Below are 22,101 nucleotides of genomic sequence, written 5' to 3' on the forward strand. Positions count from 1 at the left end.
CCATGCTTCCCAAGCAGGGCACTATCCATTGTGCCACCGGGCCAGCCCCGATATTAATTGTATTTTGATATTAATAAAAATAATGAAGAATATTATATGGGTGGGTTAGTCGTTAGTGTAGACTTAATCTCAGCCCACAGAACCAGTGGTTTATGTAGCAGATTCTTAGAGTTCCTTTTTCTGTCTTAGCTAAATTGCTTTTAGAAGACATCTTAAAAATATATACTTCTAAGTTTTTATAAAGGTCTCTCTGTGTGGGAATTTGTAGTTTGGCATTGCTAAACATTTGCTAATTTATATGTGAATATATATGTACATTTGTATTAATATTACAGTAAATAGAAATGTACAAGGGTTATAAAGTTTTGAAAGTTGAAGATTATGGAGAATGTGTGGATTTAAAAAATGCTGTGCATTATCAGTAAGAAAGAACGGTTAACTGATAGTGGTTTCAGTTTGATTTATATGGTACTGGCATTAAGACTGTTGTGGTAGTTGTATTTTCAGTGATTAATTAACCACATAAGAATCTTAAACAAAAACCAAATTATACTTTTGAATAGGGTATCAGTAAATGGTGATAAGGGATTTAATTTTCTTAAATGTTGCATCATTTAAAAAAATTTCCCATATAGTATTAAAAAGATAGAAAGTAAAACTATGAAAAATTATAATTTCATATTTATTTTTTGCTTTAAGTGGAGTGTAGTACATTGTGAGAAGAAAAGGATTATAAGCTTGTGTTTTAGGGACTTGGGGGAAAGAATGATAAAGTGCATTCTTAATTATTTAGGCTCAAAGAAGTTAATAACTTTTTTTCAGTTTTTCTAACATTTAAACTTATACTTGTTTATAGGTGATGTTTTTTTTTAAATGTTCTTTGAATTTTAGAATAAATAGAATGATCACAGAAAGTTCTATTGCTGCTTTTTCCAGTGGGGTGACTTGATTCCTTTCATTTGGGGTTAATTGGTAGAATTTTATTACTAAGTGCAGGTGTATTGTGATGGAAGGACCGTTACCAAGTCTATAACATACTACACCTGTTTGTTCCCAGCAGCACTTACCTTTTAGCTAGGACAACAATTCTCAGACTTTTGGGTCTCAGGATCCATTTATACTCTTAAACTTTTTGAGGATCTCAGAGGGCTTTTGTTGTTGTGGATTATACCTACTTATATTTACCATATGAGAAATTAAGACAAATATAAAAATGTTTATCACTATATCTTATATAATGTATAAATGATTATTATGTATATATTTTATTTTTAAGTGCACATATAGAATGCTATATTAATTTATTTAAAAATAACAATGACCCAAACATTTTAAAATCAAAATGAACTTTACTTTCTAGAACAAACAAAAGAAAATAACAAAAGTGGCATTGTTGTACATATTTTACAAATCTCTTTAATGTCTGGCTTAATAGAAAACATTGTTTCTACATTCAGTCAATTGCACTATCACATATCCTGTAGTCTCTGGAAAACTTGGCGGTTCACTTGTTAGAAAATGAGAGTGAAAAAGGTAAATAACATTTTCATATTATTATAAATAATTTTAATATTACTGATATCTCTGAAAGGGTTTCATGGACCACTCCTGTCTCTAAGTATTTTCAGACCACATGTTGCGAACTGCTGACCTAGGAGTATAATAAGAGTTTGTGCTAAACGTTAAGAATGCTTTAACACAAAACTTCCTTAAAATAGAATACATACTGTCTGATAATTCTGTACTTAGCATTTCTAAGCAGATTTTAGGTTTTCTTAACCAGAGCTGTGGAGTTTAAATTTCCTTTGTTCTAATTCTCCTATTTTACATTGTTTTTATTTTTCCTGATTGCAAAAATAGGAGATGTTCTTTATAAAAATTTGGAAAAGTACAAAAATTATAAAAGTGAAAGTAGAAATCACCTGTGCTTCCAGTAATCTGTTAGCTTTCTGATTTTTCTTTGTGTCTTTTCTATTCACATGTATATTTAATGACATGAAAAATATTTTATTTGAAAAGTAACACATAGTTGTAAACAACAACAAAATTTAATCAGCAGTATTATAAGAAGTAAATAGTAAATGTTTGTTCTTCACAATTACCTCCAAATGTTGTTAAAGGCTGTATTGTATTCCACAGAATGAGCATAAGGATGTTTAGGTAATTGCTGGTTCTATTTTTTTTTTTTTTATTGTAACAAACAATGTAGCATGAACATTATTATGTGCTATTTTTGCTTACTTGAATAATTTTCCTCCAAAAACATACCACTTCTTATTCTCACTAATGTTTTAACCCACAACTTTGTCAGTCTTGACTAATTAACTTTTAAATTATGAATATCCTTTTGATACTAAACCAAAACTTGACAAGTGTAATTTTCTTAAAGGTTAGTTGCAATGTAATTAGAAGCTATATTGAAAAAATTTTCCTACTTTCATTAAAACCCGTTGTACATTGAAATGATCACTTATCCATGCATGGTTTTGTAACTACATGCATTGGTCTTTTGGAAAATACTGTTTCACTAAGTTAAGCATGTGTTTCAAATATTGATATATTTTATTACCGAGAATTAAATCATAGTAGTTAATATTACCACAGTTTCATCAAGACAAGTTTTTTAGTATTGGCAGATAAGAATTTAAAATTCTGATTATTGCTTGAAAGCTTGAATTTCATTATTGGGGATAAATAATTATCAGCTTTCTTGAAGTAATAGGGCCTCTTCATTCTTGAGAATGCTTTTTATTTCTTTTTCGTGTTTCATTGCAATGTTAAAGAGGTGAAAGTAGACATCCTTGTCTTGCTCTTAGTCATATATAGATATCATTCAGTCTTTCACTATTAAGTATATTGTTAGCTGGCAGTATTTCATAGATAGGCTTTATCAGATTTAGGAACCTTCTATTCCAGATTTGCTGAGAGTTACGTCAAATGCTTTCTTTGCATCTGTTAAGATGATCTTACTGTTTTTCATATTTATTCTGTTATTACAGTGTATTACAATGATGGATTTTTAAATATTAACCCAACCTTTCATTCCTGGGTTGAATTATCCTTAGTCATGGTGGCTTGTTCACTTTTGTATCCAAATGCCCAATCCAGTCCCATAAGGATGTAGTTGATGTTCAATAAGTATTTGTTGAATTAACTAAGAAAGTGAGATTGCTCAAGTAATTTTCCATTTTTAGAAACCCTTCAAAATATTTGAAAAAAAAGCCCAGTTATTTAATAAACCAAAATATATTGCTGTCTTATTTTGAGATCATTTCTTAACAACTTTAACTATTAGGAATATAGATGGTAACTCAAAAGGAAGTAGATAAGCCCTTTGACAGTCCTTTCATTGAAAAACTTCAAAACCTGTTTATTTTTATATTCTGTATATAGTTCTAACAAACTTTGATGATCTGAAAAAAAAAATCACTTGGAAGTAAAACAGACATTTGTTGTGGGAAAAAGTTCATTTTCTTATGACCAATAAATAGATAAATGCAGTGTTTAGGTAAATTGATCACTTATTATATGTTACTTTATTGGGAATCTGCTAGTTCTAAAAATAAAATACAGATGACTTCTGGGCACTCAAACTTTATATTTTCAGTTGTATTATTTTGTATGACTACATAATGAATTATTACTAACTTAGTGGCTTAAAATGAGAGATTTTATTATCTTACAATTTCCATGGGTCAGCAGTCCAGATGTGGCTTAGTGGGCTCCTCTGTTGAGGGTCTCATCCTGCTGAAATCAAAGTATAAGCCTGGACTACAGTCTTGTCTGAGGCTTACTGCCCTCTTCTAAACTCACTGGTTCTTGCCAGAATTCAGTTTCTGATGGCTATAGGACTGAGGCCTTTAGCTCCTGGAGGCCTCCCACCTGGCATGTGGCTCTCTCCACAACATGATGGTTTGTTTCTTTAAGGCCATCAGGAGAGTCTCTCTGCTGCTTCCAATATCTTTAACTTCTAGACCCTCTTTTTAAAGGAATCACCTGATTAGGTCAGGCCCACCAGGATACTCTCTTTTAATTAACTTAAAGTCAACTGATAGGGGCCTTGATTATTTCACCTCTGCCACGTAACCTAGTCACAAGAGCGAAATTCTAGGAATCTTGTGCACAAGAGCATAAGGAGAGGGGATTATACAGGGCATGTATACCAGAGTATAGGAATCTTGAGGGGTGATCTTAGCAATATTCATATCACAGGGCTATTAAAGACACCAGTGACTCCCTTGTTCAATAAAAATAGAATCTTTTCTGTGTGCCAAGCATTTCTCTAGGTCATGGAAATATAAGGCTAAAAAGCCTAGTTCTTGTCTATAATAAGGTGGTAGAGACAGTAAAGTACTGTTTATAATGTAGTTCAGTAATGCACCTGCAATAAAGGTTTACCCAGGCTATAACATGAACATCAAGGAGAAGGTATAGGGAGAGAGGAAGTTTGGTCAGGAAAAGTGTATCATATACCTGGAAAAAGTAAAAATACTGCTGCAGTTCTTGAAAATATAAAATTAAAAAAAAAATTGTCAGTTTTCTAGGAAGAATAGCTTAGTATTTAAGATGAAGAAATTATTTAATGGCTTTTTCTTTTCCCTCAGATGGTATACCTCAAGTTTACTATTTTGGCCCTTGTGGTAAATACAATGCTATGGTGCTGGAACTGCTGGGACCTAGTTTGGAAGACTTGTTTGACTTGTGTGACAGAACATTTTCTCTTAAAACGGTTCTCATGATAGCTATACAATTGGTAAGTAAAGCAGAGGGTTTTGAAGTTGTTTGAACAATTACCCTGTTCATTGATCACAAATTTATATTAAAAGTTTAAAGTTTTGTGACATCTTACAGAGCATTTGACCTAATACAATGTTTCTGCTTTTTATATTGTCTTTCTAGGATGCATATAACTCAAAATAACTGAGTCAAATGTATTTTATTTGTAAGAAATTAGTGTTTTAACTGCTTTAAGATCAGAATGCTCAGTTGGAGAGAATTGTTTCTAGCACCATTTTCATGTAGGAGTCGAATACTTTGAAAGAGAACCCTCAGAAACATGGATTATTAATCTTGGTAACAGACTTTATGGCCTAGAAAAAGAAAAACAAACTAATGGGAGAATCTTAATAAATTATTAAAATTTCAGGATACCTAGGGGAAAACAATTTAGAGGATGATTTTTAGGCAGTTTTGAAACAAATACCAATAAGAATATGCTGCAAAAGTCTTGAAATTGTTTTTATCTGTTGACTCATTAATTCCAACATGTACAAATTTATCCTGTGGAACTAAGTATTCAGATGTACTTAAAGCTTCACGTGCAAGAATATTTGTAATTAAAAAAAATGAGAAAGAACCCAAATGTGCAGAAATAACAGTATTAGTTTGCACAAGTTATTAACAGCCATAAAAGAATATGCAGCTATTAAAATGTGTGTATTAAAAGAATGTTTTATGATCTGGAAAATGCTCACAATATTTCATTAATTAAAAGTATAGGTCATAGAATATTATATATTATATGATCCAAAGTTTGATCCCAATTATTATTAGAGTTGGATTCCAAAATTTTCTAGTTCCAAGATCTTATTTTTAAGTATTTAATAACTAGGACGAAAGTAAAGAAAACAAGTTATAAAAAAGACAGCAATTCTAAATGGTATTGTTAATTGATTTTATTTAAGTTTAGCCTCTGAAGTTTTTTTAATATAATTATAAAAGTTGCTTGATTATTGAACTGATAAGGAAGAATAAATTGCAGCTTTATGAATATGTCTGCTTATACTTATGAGTTTAAAATTGTGTATTAGTAAAGCTTTTTGATTTTATGAGGTAACATATTCAAAGTATTGCTTGAAACAGGCTTAATATGGGAGGAATTCATAAAATTCAAACACTTTAATTTATCAGTGACCATAAAAGTAATGGCAAAGATTTTTAATCGTAATTGATATATATATATATTTTTTTCAATCATAATTGAAATATATATATATTTGAGGAACTACAGACTGATGATGTTATGTTACTTTTAAAGGGTTGAAATAATTCGGTTTTTTTTTTTTTTCTTGTGTTGTTTTCATTGTGAAAGTTCTGTCTTGCCTCTCATGCTTTCTTATGCTTGTCAAAGCTTAAAATAACATTTCCCTTATTTTTTCTTAAACCAAGATTTCTCGCATGGAATATGTTCATTCAAAGAACTTGATATACAGAGATGTAAAACCGGAAAACTTCTTAATAGGACGGCCAGGAAACAAAACCCAGCAAGTTATTCATATTATTGATTTTGGTTTGGCAAAGGAATATATTGATCCAGAGACAAAGAAACACATACCATACAGAGAACACAAGAGCCTTACAGGAACAGCTAGATATATGAGCATAAACACACATTTAGGAAAAGGTATGTGTACCTTTTGTAAGTATGGAAGTTTGAATTCAACAGTTAGGCTATCTGTGAGTTTTTATTTCTTGTTATGGTTCAGTTTTTGCAGATTATGATAGCTTTTGTTGTAATTATTATTTATCATGTCTGTCTAGAGTTTACTTTCATTTATATTTTAATAAAAGTCTTTTAAAGTAAGTTGCAGTAGAGTAAATGAATGACAGCTATCCTTACATTGACTGTATCTCTTTTTTTAATATGATAACTTGAAACATTCAACTTTGATAAAGTTAGGGGGATTCGTTTGATTATCTCCATTAAAGAATATGAGATAATACCTAATTTTAAATGAATTTAGTACATGTGAAATTTTTTTACCGAGACCATAGCTCTCTGATATGGCTAGCCAGGGAAATAGCAAACTGCCTAATAAGTATAATGTGAAGAGCACATACCTTAGAGGTGGGCAGAGCTGGCTTCTAATGCTGGCTTAACTGTACACTAACTGTATGACTTTGGGCAAGCTGTTTAATCTTTTTAAGTGGATGTCTTATTTGTAAAAATGGTAAAATGTCAGCCTCACAGGGTTTGTTATAGCTTTTATTTTTTTCCTGATCCAGTATCCAATCCAGGATCATACATTAATTGATTTGTTATGACTTTTTAGTCTTTTTAATCTGGAACAGTTCCTCAGCCTTTCTTTATGGCTCATGACCTTAATATATTTGGGGATCATAAACTATTTTGTAGAATGTTCTCAATTTTGGCCTGTTATTTTTCCATGATTAGATTTGGGTGTGCATTTTTAATACAAATGACGTAGAAGTGATGTGTTCTCAGTGTATTGTATCTGGAGGCACACGATGTCACTTGGTTCTGAGTATCTTTGATCACTTGCTTATTCTCTGTAATTAAATATTTTTTAGGTAGATCTTTGAGATTATGTAAATATGTTGTTCCTCATCAAACTTTTACCCACTAGATTTAGCATCCATTGATGATTTTCTAACTGTCATTCCTTACATATTTATTAGTTGATATTCTAATGTAAGCAAAAGTTTTCCGTTCTCCCCTATATATTGCCTTATATCTGTATAGACTCAAGAATTCTTATCTTATTTAATGTATTATGTATTGAATGTGTAACTATTATTATTTATTTTGATGCTCAGAGGGTCTCAGATTTGGCCACTGGTTGCTCCTTCAAGCAGGCTCCTCTGTCCTTTTGACAAACTTAATTTTCTACCTTTAGATTCTATTCCTGATATCTGACTCACAAGAGATAGACAGGAAGATAAACCAATCAGTGTATATCCATCATCACAGCTCAAAAGTACCTTACAATATACAATCACAGATTTGGACAGTACCTTAGAAGTCATCTAATTCATCTTCCAACTTCTGATCTTAGTTTCTTCTGTAACCATTCTCCCCACACTTACCTATTATATACCACATGTTCCTGTTCTGCCTCTCAATCAGAGCTAAACAGCACTTGGTGTCTTTGCTGACAGCCTGCCTGATAGTAGGCTAATGGTATTTTTTCTTTTCAAATGACTGAAATGCCTGAAAGATGTAAATTTGCCTTTCTTTAAGAAAAGTAAGTTTCAAACATCTAAAATTATGAAACACAAATTTTATCCAGATAATATTTTCAGGGAGCACCTTTCAATAGCAAACTTTCCTGATAGATTTAAAATAGGTTAAGTGATATACAGCCTTCAGGACTTTGCCTTCTATTAAAACCAGGCACTCCTGTACTTACATTTACAGTGTCTGTGAGAAATTTTCATTTTATGGGAGTTAACAGACTATTTTATAACAAGTAACAAAGGTTCAACACTATTTTATTGTGAGTCATGAAGTCACAACTTCCTTATGGCCTAATGTTCTTTATCTGAACAATGGTAAATGTACCCACATTCTATTTGTAGAAATGGCAAAATGAATTTGATATGTTTGTCCTTGTTGGGAAAAGCCTTCAGAGCTTGGAAAATGGCATTTAATTATTGCAGTAATCTGTTTTTACTCCTCTTTCATGAAGAAAACAAAAAATTATTTCATTGGCAAGTACTGCAAACAGCAAAAAGCTTTAATGTTTACTCTCCTTCATTTATTAAAGCCCTGCTTCTCCATTTACATGTAGAACTTGGTAGTAGATATGTAATGTTAACAGAGAAAAAATTTCATTTGCCAAATTACATGAATTCCTATTTAAAAAGTTAACAGAAAGCTAAAGTAATGCGAGTTTGGATGCTGAATAGTTAAAGCATTCTTTGAGTTTGTGATGCCTGTGAGTTTAGAGTATTTAGCTTTGTGAGGAGTCAAAGATAAAAAAGAAAAAGGAGCAGAGAAAATGTGATCTTTTAATATGATTTGAATTTGTGCATATCTAATTTCTGTCCTCCCTGCTTTCCCTGGATCTTGGTAATTACTTTAAAAGCCATTTTCATTTTTCATTCTTTCATTCATTCATTCATTCTTATGCACTCAGGACTTCTTGCTCACATGAACTTTTCAAAATAGAGAATTTGGTCAGAGAAATATTTGTATGTTTATAAGTATTTTTCCTTTTTGTAGACTGATAGTGTATTTAAAAAGGAAAACGGTGCTCCTAATATAATAATATGGAAGAATAGTGTATAATCACATTATAGGATTTAGCATCTTTATTTCTGTGGTATCTTAACTAGGTAATTTCTGTTCAGAAAGTAGATATAGTGACTTTTACACATTCGTAATATCTGCTTAAGTTACTCTCCAAGATGAAATTTTGATAAAGTTGTGTGACAGATGTGTATTTCCATGGACTACTTGATTGGAAGCTTTCTTTAGTATTGCCATGTTGAATTGTTTTTGTGTCTGATATGATCAAGTTCTACTTTTTCCTATCTTTCTGAAGACTTTTTTATCAACTAATTTGAACGTTATTTTATAATCTTCTTTTGGATCACTTTTTTACCCCTTTTATGTCTTCTCTTGTTGAAGTCATTTAAGATTATGTAAATATTGTCTGTTTCTCTTTGGTGAGTAGTCTTAAAATAAAAATCAAATCTTTATACAGTATTATTGATTATTCAAGAATAAAGAGACTAGGATTTGAGGAATATGTTGGGAATTGCTTTGTAAATAAGTGTTAAACATGTGTTCTATAGAAGAATGATATTTTGATCTTCTAAGTGGGAAGGAATCACAGAATTATGGTGTTATGAAAATGTCTTCTTTCTGTGCTGTCATTCTGTGATGTGATCCATATAATTTAATTTCTTGGTTAATTGTCCGAATTCCCGAGGCCTGCTCTTTTAGCTGCCCAAATGGCTTTTTAGCAGTTAAAAACATGTATTTATATTCTTTTTTTGTTTGTTTGTTTTTTGTGACGAGTAAGGGTATCGTAACCCTTGGCTTGGTGTCGTCCGCACCGTGCTCAGTCAGTGAGTGCACCGGCCATCCCTATATAGGATCTGAACCCGCGGCCTCGGCGCTCCCAGCGCCGCTATGCTCCCAGCACCGCACTCTCCCGAGTGAGCCACGGGGTTGGAACTTTATATTCTAAAAGTTTAAAAAGTATTGCACAGTTCTTTGTTTTCTTAAACAAAGTATAGTGAACATAATTGGTATTTTCTTAATGTTTCAGGGTGAAAAATTTTTGTATGATTACTGTTATATAGTGATACAACATCAGTTGGAGAGTGTTAGGTTGTATATCTGTCTAAATAAGTGCAGAAAAATGCTGTTTTTATTTTTTAATAGATTCTTTTCTGGTTGTTGTTTTTTTGGCCTTCAACTATATTTTTTCTTGCTTTTTGATATTATATGTAGTACTGCTGGCAGCAGTTTGTTTTTCTCTTCTGATTTGCTTCTTTTAACCTGGTAGCCATACGTATTGGAATTATATCTAAGTTAAGAGAACTGGATTTCAAGAGAACTTCTTTAGGAATTAAGTAAATTGCATGTATTGGGCTAAGTTGCTCAGAAAACTTTTTTCTTATTTTCTAAGTTTTCTTGATATTGCTAGATTAGGCCTCTGGATTTGAGAGCTGTTGCTGCATATTGTCATGTATAATTATGTTTTTTCTTTTCCCATTGAGATTTGTGTTCTCATATTGGAAAAAAAAAAAAAAAAAACCATCTTTATTATGTAATTTTGAGAAATGTGAGCTTAGTAAATCTTGAGGAAGATGCATTTTTATTTTTGTGGGAGCCAGGGAAAATAACTTTTAATATTTCGGAAGGAAATATTTAGTGAAACTTTTACTTGCTTGTAGTGATTTTTATTTTTTGTTTATTTATGGGGAACAATTTAAACTTTCTTCAGGGAGAATTTTTGCTTGATCTCTCTTATCATGTCTGTACTTAAGCTAACATGTCTTTTGACCTCATTATGTTTCATTTTGGTAGAAAATGCAGTTTATAAGTTAATTTTTGTAAATATACACGCATAGTAGGTTTCTTGCTTCTAAGTGAAGCATGATGTATTTTTTTTAACAGATAAATTTGAGTTTATAAAAAAGGATATATTTTTCTGTTGAAAATTGAATTGTTATTTCAATTGAAATGGAAACATTGGTAGGCAAGTGAGGAATAAAATGAGATTTAAGAAAAGAAAAATAATGTTGAGATGTGAGAGTAGAATTTTTAAATAGAAAAGCATTGCGGAAGTTTTGCAGTAAACATTTGATTAATTGATGGGTTCTACCTTGCTTTCTGAGTGAAAAAAAGTGCAGCCAGGTGGGCTGAAATCCTGCTCTTCAGTTATTAGGGTACATACTGTTGGACAAGTTGCTTAACTTTTCTGAGCTTTACTTTATTTGGGATTTCTAATATTTACTTTCAGTGTAGTTGTAATTTGAAAGATTATGTGTATAAAGTATGGACATATATTAGCTCTTAATTTGTGTTGCTTATATTTATTTTATGTGATACATATATTCCTGAAGAGCAAAATTTTAGTTGACTTTATATAACTTTTAAATGGATTTGAAGAACCTGTTTAAAAGAATCTTTAATGATAACTATTGTAAAGCAAATAGTCACTTTCTAGTTTCTTCAGTTGCTCATAGCAAGAGTCTGCATAATGATTCTTGGCTTTTAGGAAAACATTCATTTTCAAACAGGCCTTTGTAGTTATGTGCTTTAAAAAATGTGAACAAGGTTTAATAAGGGCCACATTACCCTTGGGAGGTGTTTTTTTTTTTCCCCATGTAAAGGAACTGTTAGACCCGAGGAGGTGTTCTTTAGTTACTGTGTTTCAAAAGAGAAAGCTCTCCAATGACTTCTATTACTTACTACATTGTGAAATTTATTTCTAGATATGTCAGTTGGTAAAAGAACACAAAGAAAGGAATTATCAGGGTAAAGATCGTTTCAGAGTGAGTTTCAGTAGTAGGTTTATTTTACTAGGTTATATTTACGGCTTGAATTTTTAAGTGCCTTGTGGGTTATGAGACTAGTACTGTTCTCTGATAGAACCACATAGGTAAGATCACCTTATGATCATGGTTTGTTTGCACTGTGGTAACTAAAGCCCCCTCTTGGATGGAATTCAAAGAGGAACTGGCTTCTATACTGAGTTTTTCTCTCTAACAAAGAGACTTACTGTGGGGCTCAGTATACTTTTATATATAATTTTAAGTCTTTTAAACTATTCTGTAATATATAGGTCTTGCATATATATTGATACATTTATTCCTACATGTGTCCTTTTTTTGATGCTGTTGTGAAGGTATTGGTTTTTAAATCCAATTTTGGGTTCATTGTTACTATAGAAATCTAGTTGATTTTTATATATTGACTTTATCCTGTAACCTAGCCAAAACTCACTAGTTCTAATAGACATTTTGTGGATTACTAGAATTTTCTCCATACACAATCATGTTATCTGCAAGGAAGAATAATTTTAGTTTTTCCTTTCCAATATGAATACTTTTTGTTTTCCTTGCTTTTCTGTACTGGCAAGAACTTTCAGTACAATACTGAATAGAAAGGGTGAGAGTAGACATCTTTGTTTTATTCCTGATCTTAGGAGTGTCTTTCACCATTTAAGAATTATGATAGTTGTAGGATTTTCATAGTTGTCCTTTGTCAGGATGAAGAAGTTTCCTTCTATTCCTACTTTGCTGGGATTTTTATAGTGAATGCATATTGGATTTTGTTAAGTGCTTTTTCTGTATCTGAGATGATCATGTGAATTTATATCTTTTATTCTGTTAACATGGTGAACTACATTGATTTTTGAAAGTTAAACCAACCTTTCAATCCTTGGGTGAACCATAAATAGATATATAAACATAAACAAATCTCTAATAGCATCTAAAAATATCATAATAGCCTATTTTAAAGATGCACAATAATTTCAATGTAAAAACATTACAGTTTAACTAGACATGATTTTGTTACATATAGGCTAGATCTGTGTTTTGTATTTATATATTGAACTTTTGGAAATTAACTTATACATGATGAAAGAATCAATTCTCTATTCTTGCATCCTTAACTACTAGAGAAAAGTGAAGTTTATGTTTCTCGTATATTTCAGAACAAAGTAGAAGAGATGATTTAGAAGCATTAGGTCATATGTTCATGTATTTTCTGAGAGGCAGTCTTCCTTGGCAAGGCTTAAAGGTAATTGTTTTTGTGCTTCCTTATTGAATTACATAAAATGTTAATATAGATTGCTTTTTTTTTCCAACTAATTTTAAAATTACATTCTCAAGATTTTTTTTCTGCTTTAGGCTGACACATTAAAAGAGAGATATCAGAAAATTGGAGATACAAAAAGAGCTACACCTATAGAAGTGTTATGTGAAAATTTTCCAGGTAATGAATAATGCCAAATCAGTACATGTGCACATACACAGAAAACCAGAACTACTAATTTTCATTGCTTAAGTTTATAAACACCTTTTTTTCTTTCTTTAAAAAAATGTGCTCAAAATGTGATTTAAGAGATGTTAGCATTTGATGCATAGACCACAGGGACAGTTTGTATATTTTCTTTGCAGGATGGTATTAAGAGGAAAAAAAAAATCCCATCTTTTAATAGTGTTAAACAATTCCAGCTGAAGTAATTAATATTTTCTTTAGTGACATATTTTTAATATGTTAAAATATTTGCTGAAGAATACCAACTATAAAGTTTGGTGTATAATGTTTGTTATTTGGGTCTCAATGTCAAGTTCAAAGGAAGTGTATAAAGTATTATTTAATTTAGTTTTCAAAGTACAGTAAAATCTTATTGACCTTACTAGCTTTAGGCTAATTTTATATTGGGGAGCAGTATGAAGTTACGAAAATAATTTTGTTTTCAAGTAGATTTATGGCAACTCAAATTAAACCAACAAAAATTTACACAAGATTTCTAAATGAACAAAGGAATAAGAATAATTTATTGTTAATGTATTAAAATGCCTGCTGTGATTTGTGCAGAAACATTAAGAGAAAAGAGAACTGAATTTAAAGATAGAAGACTGAGTTCCTGTCTCACTTCAATATTCACTGGTTCTTCTGTAATATCATCAATGTAATAATGAGGTTGCTCTTTCTCAAGTTTGCTTATGTTATTCATTGACAGCAAATTTTAATTATATATTTTTCTTGCTGTAACATCTAGAAATAAATGGGGGTGCCAAAGTAAATTAGCCAGGTGATTAGCTAAAAAGCGGAATAGTGGGAGAGTCACTGTATGAGGAAGGTCACAGGGTACCACTTTTATTGCCCATTGAGCTGTACTTGATTCTTTTTTTTACTGGCTGTTTGTAAATGAATTGGAGCAGAAAAGCAGCTAGGTGTAACCTGCTGTCTCTTACCACAGTGATTTTCTGTGTCCTAATAATGAAACATTCTGTTTTACTAATTGCTCACCATTTTTCTGTTAGTTTTTATGGGTTTTTCCCCTTCTTTTCCTTCTGGAAAGCATGATGTTAAAAAATCTCTCTCTCTCTAATACATTTGGGAATTAAAATACAAATTTTAGCTGTTCCTAATGAAATGAAGCAAAAATAGTAGTTGTTAAACTAAACTTCTCAATTTTCTTTTGTTCCTATTTTCCTTTTCTCCTTTCTTTTCCCTTTTTTTATTTCTTTCTAACCAAACTGAAAATTTTAAATTGCAGTAGAATTTTGTTACTTTTTAGTGTTTTTATGATACAATGTGCTGTTAGGTATTTAAATAACTTTATTATTGAGTATTATATGAAACTAAAGTCAAAATAATTTTTATATCCTTTCTAGAAGAAATGGCAACATACCTTCGTTATGTTAGAAGGCTAGATTTTTTTGAAAAGCCAGACTATGACTACCTAAGAAAGCTTTTTACTGACTTATTTGATCGAAAAGGATATATGTTTGACTATGAATATGATTGGATTGGTAAACAGTTGGTGAGTACTCTATGCTATATAATAAAAGATTATTTACAGTATTTATCTTTTGTGATAGTACAAATCATTCAATTGAAAAGAGTTCAGAACAAATAATTTTTTTAAAGGATTCATTTTATTTCCTTTTTTAGAACATATCTTCAGGTAGCACCATACTATTATTCTTTGAATTTTGTAACTGCTCTACATTTGAACTCCCTGCTTTTTAGAGTGATGAGTTATTTTGAACTTTTCATCCTGATTTAGTTCCTAATGTCAAATATCTTTTTGTGTAATATCCTTATGATTAATTTAATACTTTGATGAAAATTAAAAATTTTTACAAGTCTTCTGAGTCAAAATATTGATGATAAGCAACTTTATTAGTTTATTTTTGAAAACTATTTCTTTAATTTTGTTAAAGTATTTTATTCTATTTATACATTAGCTTTGGAAATGAGACATAAACAAATACATTTTCATCATTTTGATATGAAAAAGTAACCTAAAAGTAATGACAGCATTGGGAGGTCTTTTGTACATGTAAAAATAAATATAAAGTGTTTAAATATTTCAAAAACAGTTTAAAAAATTAGCTATGGTCTCTTTGCTTTACCTGGTTAGCTTTAACAGCATATTTTGAGAATATCTTAATTTATTTAACAGTATCTTTTAGTTTTTTTCCTTGATTCTTTTAAGTGGTTAAATAAATGATTTTAAATAAGGTTTCCAAAGTAGAATGTATAGATACTGATTGTTATTGTATTGTAGCCTACTCCAGTGGGTGCAGTTCAGCAAGATCCTGCTCTCTCATCAAGCAGAGAAGCACATCAACACAGAGATAAGATGCAACAATCCAAAAATCAGGTTTGCTGCCCTTTTAGATATGAAATATCTTACTTTGTCTCGGAGTTGAAATGCATACTTTTTTCTTCAATAGATAAAAGAGATTATACATACACACACTGAAGGATTGAAGATATATTTTCAACAAACTGTTTCTCTTAATTTTTACTATTTATTAGTTTAATGATAATTTTGAAATGTTTAATCATAGTGGTATAAGTAATTTAATGGTGTAATTGTATAAATTAGTGTAACCTTTGATCGATATTTGATATTCTATTAGAATGTATGTATACCCTATTGGAATGAATTTTAATAGCACTTGATCTTTCTAATTATAGTCTAGTTTAGTTCAATAAATTATTTACTGGGTTTCTGCTTTTTGAAAATTGCTATTATACATACTGTACAAATGCAGAAGTAAGGAAGATGGAATAACCTATAAGAAATGATTTTGTAATTAGTGGCTAAGAGCAGTGTTGTAGTTAAGAGCTCACTTAGTCTCTGGAATCAGACATACATGCATGTGGCTTGACCCTGGGCAATTTAATTAATCTTACAAAGCCTCAATTTCCTCATATATAAGATAGAAATAATGCACGTTAATACCTAGCATATAGTAGGCTTTCAGTAAAACTTAACCCTTGTGGCTGATGTTACTATTATCATGATTATTTCAATAAATGCACAAATAACTACATTTTAAAGCAGAATAAGCTATATCACATGAAACATGTTAATAAAGTGCCGTGGAGGATCATATGTAGGGGGATCTTTAAAGATTTTATGGAAAAAGTGACTTTAGAGATGAGCCTGAAGAATGAATGGAATTTTTAAAGGTAAATGAATGAGAACATTTTGGAGAGAGTGAGCAGTATAAAATATGAAGCAGAAGTTTAAAAGCGTAGAATTTGTTTGAGGAATAGCGAGCAGTCCAATTTGCTAGGAGCAGAGAGTAGGCAGAGTTGGAGTAGAGAGGGAGCAGAGAATAGGTTTGAGACAAGGCACAGGAGAGTGATTGAGAGTGAAGAGTTCATGTTTCTTCAGTAAGGGATTTGAGAGCTGTTGAAATTTTTAAGCAATGTTTTCATTATTCTTTTTTGTAAAAAGAAGCTTTCTTAAAGCCATCTTTGACTTAAAAATTTTGCCATCACTCTATGTTAAAGAGTGTCTAGAAAGTTTTTGTCATAACCATTTTGGGAGTAGGATAGGGTGTTGTCCTTTTTTACTTTTACATCTTTTATCCCATTGAAGTTCAAGTGAGGGTTAAGACTAGAGATGAAAATCAGAGGGAAAAATGCCACTTATTAAAAACGACAGCAAAATGAAAAGCTACACTTTAGGGAGTATTTAACAATATTATGTTATAAAGTACAGCCAATTTAAAAAGATTAGTTTTAAAATTTTGACTTAGGACAATTGGAACAATAAAGTGTCTCATATATAAATTACTTCATATATAAGTTACAATTAGTTGATAACTTGAGTACCCTGATAAGATGCTGTATATAGAAAGAAATGTCTCAGAAGTTGAGACTTACAGTTTATGTTTTATAAACCAGAGTTAAGTTTTCAAATGTACTTGGAAGAATATCAATAATTGGTATTCTGAGAAGGTCTGCATTAGAGCTGTTAAATATTATAATAAGTGATATTCTTTTATTATTGAATTAAATTATAGTTGAAATATTTTAGACTTTTAACTTTTTACATGTTTCAGACATGTCTTGCTAGACAGAATGTAAGCTCACTGAGGGTGAAAACCATATATTATTTGCAGTCCTTGTTTCACTAAATGTAGGGGGAATATATAATATTTTCCAGGAAATTCTTTAGAATAAACTTTTATATTGATTGAATTTGAGACTTGGATATACAGATTCTCATCAAGATAGAAAAGTTGGGGCCGGCCCGGTGGCGCACTGCTACAGTGCACCGCTTGGGAAGTGCGGCGGCGCTCCCGCCGAGGGTTTGGATCCCACATACAGACCGGTTCCCGCTCACTGGCTGAGCAAGGTGTGGGAGCAACACCAAGGGTTGCGATCCCGTAGCTGGTCCTGATCCGGTATGGGCGCGACACTGAGGGTTGCGATCCGTTGCCGGTCACGAAAAAAGACAAAAAGGAAAAAAAAAAAGATAGAAAAGTTATGCATCTAGAAAAAAATTTTCCTAAATACCTGTAAACCAGTAAATCCTTTAAGTTCTGTGAGAAGCCCATATTTCACAATCCCAAAGTAAAAAAATTTACTTCTTTCAAATTATGGGAACCTTTATAATGTCCCCAGATAAACGATTGATTGGTAAGCTACAGTCAGTGGTTGAAGTTCAGGGAATCCTGAAATTGTATATAAAATATTTGGTGGGTGTAATTGTTTACTCTGAGGAGAGGGTTCATAGCTCTTACTATATTCTTAAAATTCCATGACCCCAAATTATTGCCTATTTCCCTAGATATTTATCTCTATTTTAGCATTCTTTTCATTCTTTCATCTTGTCTGGATTTGATTTCATCTAATTTATTTCAATTTACGGTACAAATCTGAATTTTGGTTATGAATTTGGGCGGTTTAATGAAAAGACGTCATAGAACTATCAAAATTGTTTTAGTGGCATACTTCATGCTACAGAATATGTAATTTTGCATTGTACAGTTTAACTTAGGAAGCATAATGCCAGAACATTTATTCATATTTCTACATGAATTTAACATCTCTCCCCCCAGAGGGTTGCTCTGGACACCAGTGTGTTGGGCTCCTTATAGCACAGTGTGCTTGGCATTTTGTGGCAAGATTTTGTTGGCTTTGGTTGAAAAACAAAGAAAGAAAAGAGCACTGAAGGCTTTAGAATGTATGTAACTGTGGTAAGGAGCTAGGTAGTATTATAGAAAGTGCAGTAGGATCTGAGTTAGAATCCCTGCTGTACTCCTTGCTTGCTCTCTGTGACCTTAGGGAAGTGTTTAATGTCTCAATGTCTTCATCAGTAAAATGGGATGATACTATTCATCTCAAGATAGATAACACATATAAAGCAGTTAATGCACAGCCAAACTCATAATAAGAACTTAAATATTGCATTCTTCTTCTTTTTACCAGTTCTTTTCACATTTTTCTGAAATGTAGAAATCGACTTCTATTAAGAAACTATTCTTAATTCTACTAGAAGATAATTATTAGTTTAGTGTTTTTACCATTTAGATGTGTCAGAAGATCTAAAACATCAAGAATTTTTAGCTTATTTCATAGAAATGGGTTTCATAATTTGAACCAGTTGAAAAGAGATCAGGGAAGTAAAGGGATTCATATGTGTAGGATTTTCACTTTTAAAAAAATGTGTGTGTTTGTTTTGTCATATTCTCAGTATTCTATCTAGTGTTTCTCACTTTTCTGAGAACTTTTCTGTTTTCTCATATTATCCTCATAATCAGAAACAGGGTATTAAGCAAGAAACAAAATTTTTCTAGAATCATGAGGAAAGCTATTTAAGGACTTTTTTACCTTGCTAAAAGTAGCTCCTCATCTGAAAACCAGTGGGGACCTCTACTGTAAGAAAATACAATAGATGGCCTTTTAGGGTGCCCATGATTTATCTGAAGTACTTCCTTGGGCATATCATTTTTACCTTCCTGGTTCTTTTTTAACTTCATTTATAAAGTTAGAGGGTGGAGTCTATGATCTCTAAAGTCCTTTTGTCTCTAAAATTTTATGGTTCTATTTTATTTTTATTATTGATCATTACATAATTAAGCAATTTAACTAAAATCTCTCTGCATTCAGTATGCAAAGATAACTGTACCTATGGTTGAGAATAGTAAGGGTATTCTAAATTTTCTATTATACGTTTGTCTTATATATTATGAGGATGAGATGTTTAACATATTGGGTTTTTCTTCTTCCATGCATGCCATATGCATTAAATAAATGGCAGTCGGCAGACCACAGGGCAGCTTGGGACTCCCAGCAGGCAAATCCCCACCATTTGAGAGCTCACCTTGCAGCAGACAGACATGGTGGCTCGGTACAGGTATTTTCTGATTTTTGCATGAGTGATTATTTCCCAAATTTATACAACTAACCCTTTTTTGGAACTCATGGCATGATTTCATATCCTAATGGAAAGCTTGTTGCTGAATTCTGTCCATAATTCTACTCCTTTGTTATTTAATCAAAAAAACAAAATTAACATGGTCTACAAAGACCACCAGGGATATGTAGATTTTGCCTTTGTTAATTTTTGCAAGTACATGCAATATTTAAACAATATTTAAGTCATAGTCATAACAGATTAGAAGAACAGACTGTACTACTTGAAATATATGTTGAACTTGATTTTTCAGTAATAAGCTCAATATTTTTAATGCTTTAAGTAATAGAACATTTTTATATCTTTTCCCTTTCATTGATTTTGCCTCCTTCAAACTTAAATCATTTAAGTAGATATATAACTTTTTTCATCCTCAGTACTCAGAATGTACTTTCTTATTAATTGGTCAAAAAACATGACCATAATTTTAATAATGGTATATTTGGTTTATACTGATAGATAATATCAGATGAAGAAAATAACTTAAATGACAACTATTTATTAATTATTCCCCTCAATAAATTTTGTAGATATTTACACAAATTTAAAGCAGTCCTTTATTTGTGATTTGTTTCTTTTCTCCCTTTTTTTATACACTTAGAGACAGATACTTTATTCTAAATTTTAATCATTTATATGTATAATAGAAATAGGGAGAGATTACTGAGCCTCTTATGTCTTTTAGAATGTCGGTTTAAGGTAATCTAAATGCTGGCTTAAAATAATTGAGATAACAAATGTTATCTTAGAGATACCTTAAATTATGTAACCAAATATTTTTATAGAAGAGTGAAGGACCTCAGAGGCAAGGGTGCCTGAATTGTAAAACTTTTTATAACCTTAATTCGTATCACTGGAAAAGCTAATCGAGCAAATTATATTTAATTTGCATAACACAAACTGGATTGTGTATGTATCTGTATATGTTTACATGTTTCTAAGTTTGTGTGTATGTATTATAGCAAGTGTTTTGCTCAGTGCTCAGGGAAATCTGCAACAATTATGGCACTATTAGAAAACTTTCCTAGTACTTCTGTACTATTACCACAAATTTATTTTTCTTAGCCTCCTCTTACTTTTATGTGATTCCCAAATGTGGTTCATGAGATCTCTTTGGACTATGAAAGAGTGAATGAATTTGATTATTGGCTCATCATTGCAGTACTTCATGTACTATTGTTTCACATGTTTTCATAGAGGTATTTGAACTTTGCTCATTTCTCCTCATTTCTCTCTAAAAACTTTTCTGCCTGTAGAAACTATATCTGACTTCATTCTAATATTCAATAAGTGGTCAATTTTACTTACTAGGATCCTAGTGATACATAGAACAGGCAAAACAAAAAATTATATACTATTTTCATTGACTTCCTGAATGTATTTTACAACATTAACTGGCCTGATTTGATGGACATTAAAAAGTTTGACTTTCCTGAAAAATTCACAAACAGTGTAAGTAGGATCACTCCTGCATCTTGTCTCACTCCAAAATAAACAATGAATCCTTGTATAATTTATATCCTACACACTTTCCAAGTTATTTGAAAAGTTATAATGTGAAACTTGAATAATTGGACTAATGAGGCTGTAAATTAAAGTAATAATAAAAGGAAGGAAAAGTGCCTAAAATCTGAACTAATATGATTATTATAGTTGAGTAATATATTTGATTCTGAACAAAGACAGAAAGGGAGACAATGTATTCTATCATTCTCATTGTCCGATAAAGGGAAGAGATAAAGAGAAAAAATCTTTTACTAATACAAAAGTATGAGAGGAATTTGCCTTGAGATTCTTTGTGCAATGGTCATTAAACCATCTTTTGAACAAAGTTTCAAGCATTGGCTTTGCAGGAAATGTAAAGATTATATGGCAATTAAAATTATTCTCAACAAATACTAATAGCACATCATCAAATAGTTTCTCAGGAAAGATGTTTCCGTAATAAATAGAAGGCTATCTGGTAATAAAATGTGATACAGATTTGGGATATTCAGAAACATAATCTGCCTGCAGTTACTTAAAATGAGCCATTGTGGGCCTAGGCGTTCATCTCTCATCTATCACTGAACTCTTTTCTGTGGAACTGTTAATTGCTCTCAGTGCAGCACTGAAAAGCATTTAAACCATGCAAGATGAAACCTCTTGCCATTTTTTTTTTTTTTTTGGCTGCTGGACAACATGGGGATCCAAACTCTTGATCTTGGTGTTATCAACACCATGCTTTAACCAACTGATCTAACCAGCCAGTCCCCCTTGCCATTTTTGAACTACAGAAAGATCCTCAGATATTTATTTCAGATATGCTTTTAATAGAAACAGAGTAGCAGAGTCTAAATTTGAACTCCCTGCCTTTTTTTTTTTTTTTCCTTTTTTTGTCTTTTTTCGTGTCCGGCAACGGATCGCAACCCTCAGTGTCACGCCCGTACCGGAC

At 31.4% G+C, this 22,101-nt stretch overlaps 1 protein-coding gene across 6 annotated transcripts in view; it reads left to right on the forward strand.

Annotated features, from left to right (window-relative positions):
* Positions 1-22,101, forward strand: part of CSNK1G3 (casein kinase 1, gamma 3) — a 93,601-nt gene that overhangs the window by 50,112 nt on the left and 21,388 nt on the right. For 2 of the 6 annotated variants that reach the window (XM_008566509.1, XM_008566513.1), the window contains exons 5-11: positions 4,605-4,753; positions 6,169-6,403; positions 12,921-13,006; positions 13,117-13,201; positions 14,614-14,762; positions 15,513-15,608; positions 19,512-19,607. In XM_008566509.1, coding sequence (XP_008564731.1) covers positions 4,605-4,753; positions 6,169-6,403; positions 12,921-13,006; positions 13,117-13,201; positions 14,614-14,762; positions 15,513-15,608; positions 19,512-19,607 — 896 coding nt within the window. The remainder of the gene's footprint in view (positions 1-4,604; positions 4,754-6,168; positions 6,404-12,920; positions 13,007-13,116; positions 13,202-14,613; positions 14,763-15,512; positions 15,609-19,511; positions 19,608-22,101) is intronic. The other 4 variants (XM_008566510.1, XM_008566514.1, XM_008566511.1 and 1 more) reach the window with 3 other exon arrangements.

This window comes from Galeopterus variegatus, unplaced genomic scaffold, assembly GCF_000696425.1.
Source record: "Galeopterus variegatus unplaced genomic scaffold, G_variegatus-3.0.2 Scaffold249, whole genome shotgun sequence".
NCBI classification, from domain to species: domain Eukaryota; kingdom Metazoa; phylum Chordata; class Mammalia; order Dermoptera; family Cynocephalidae; genus Galeopterus; species Galeopterus variegatus.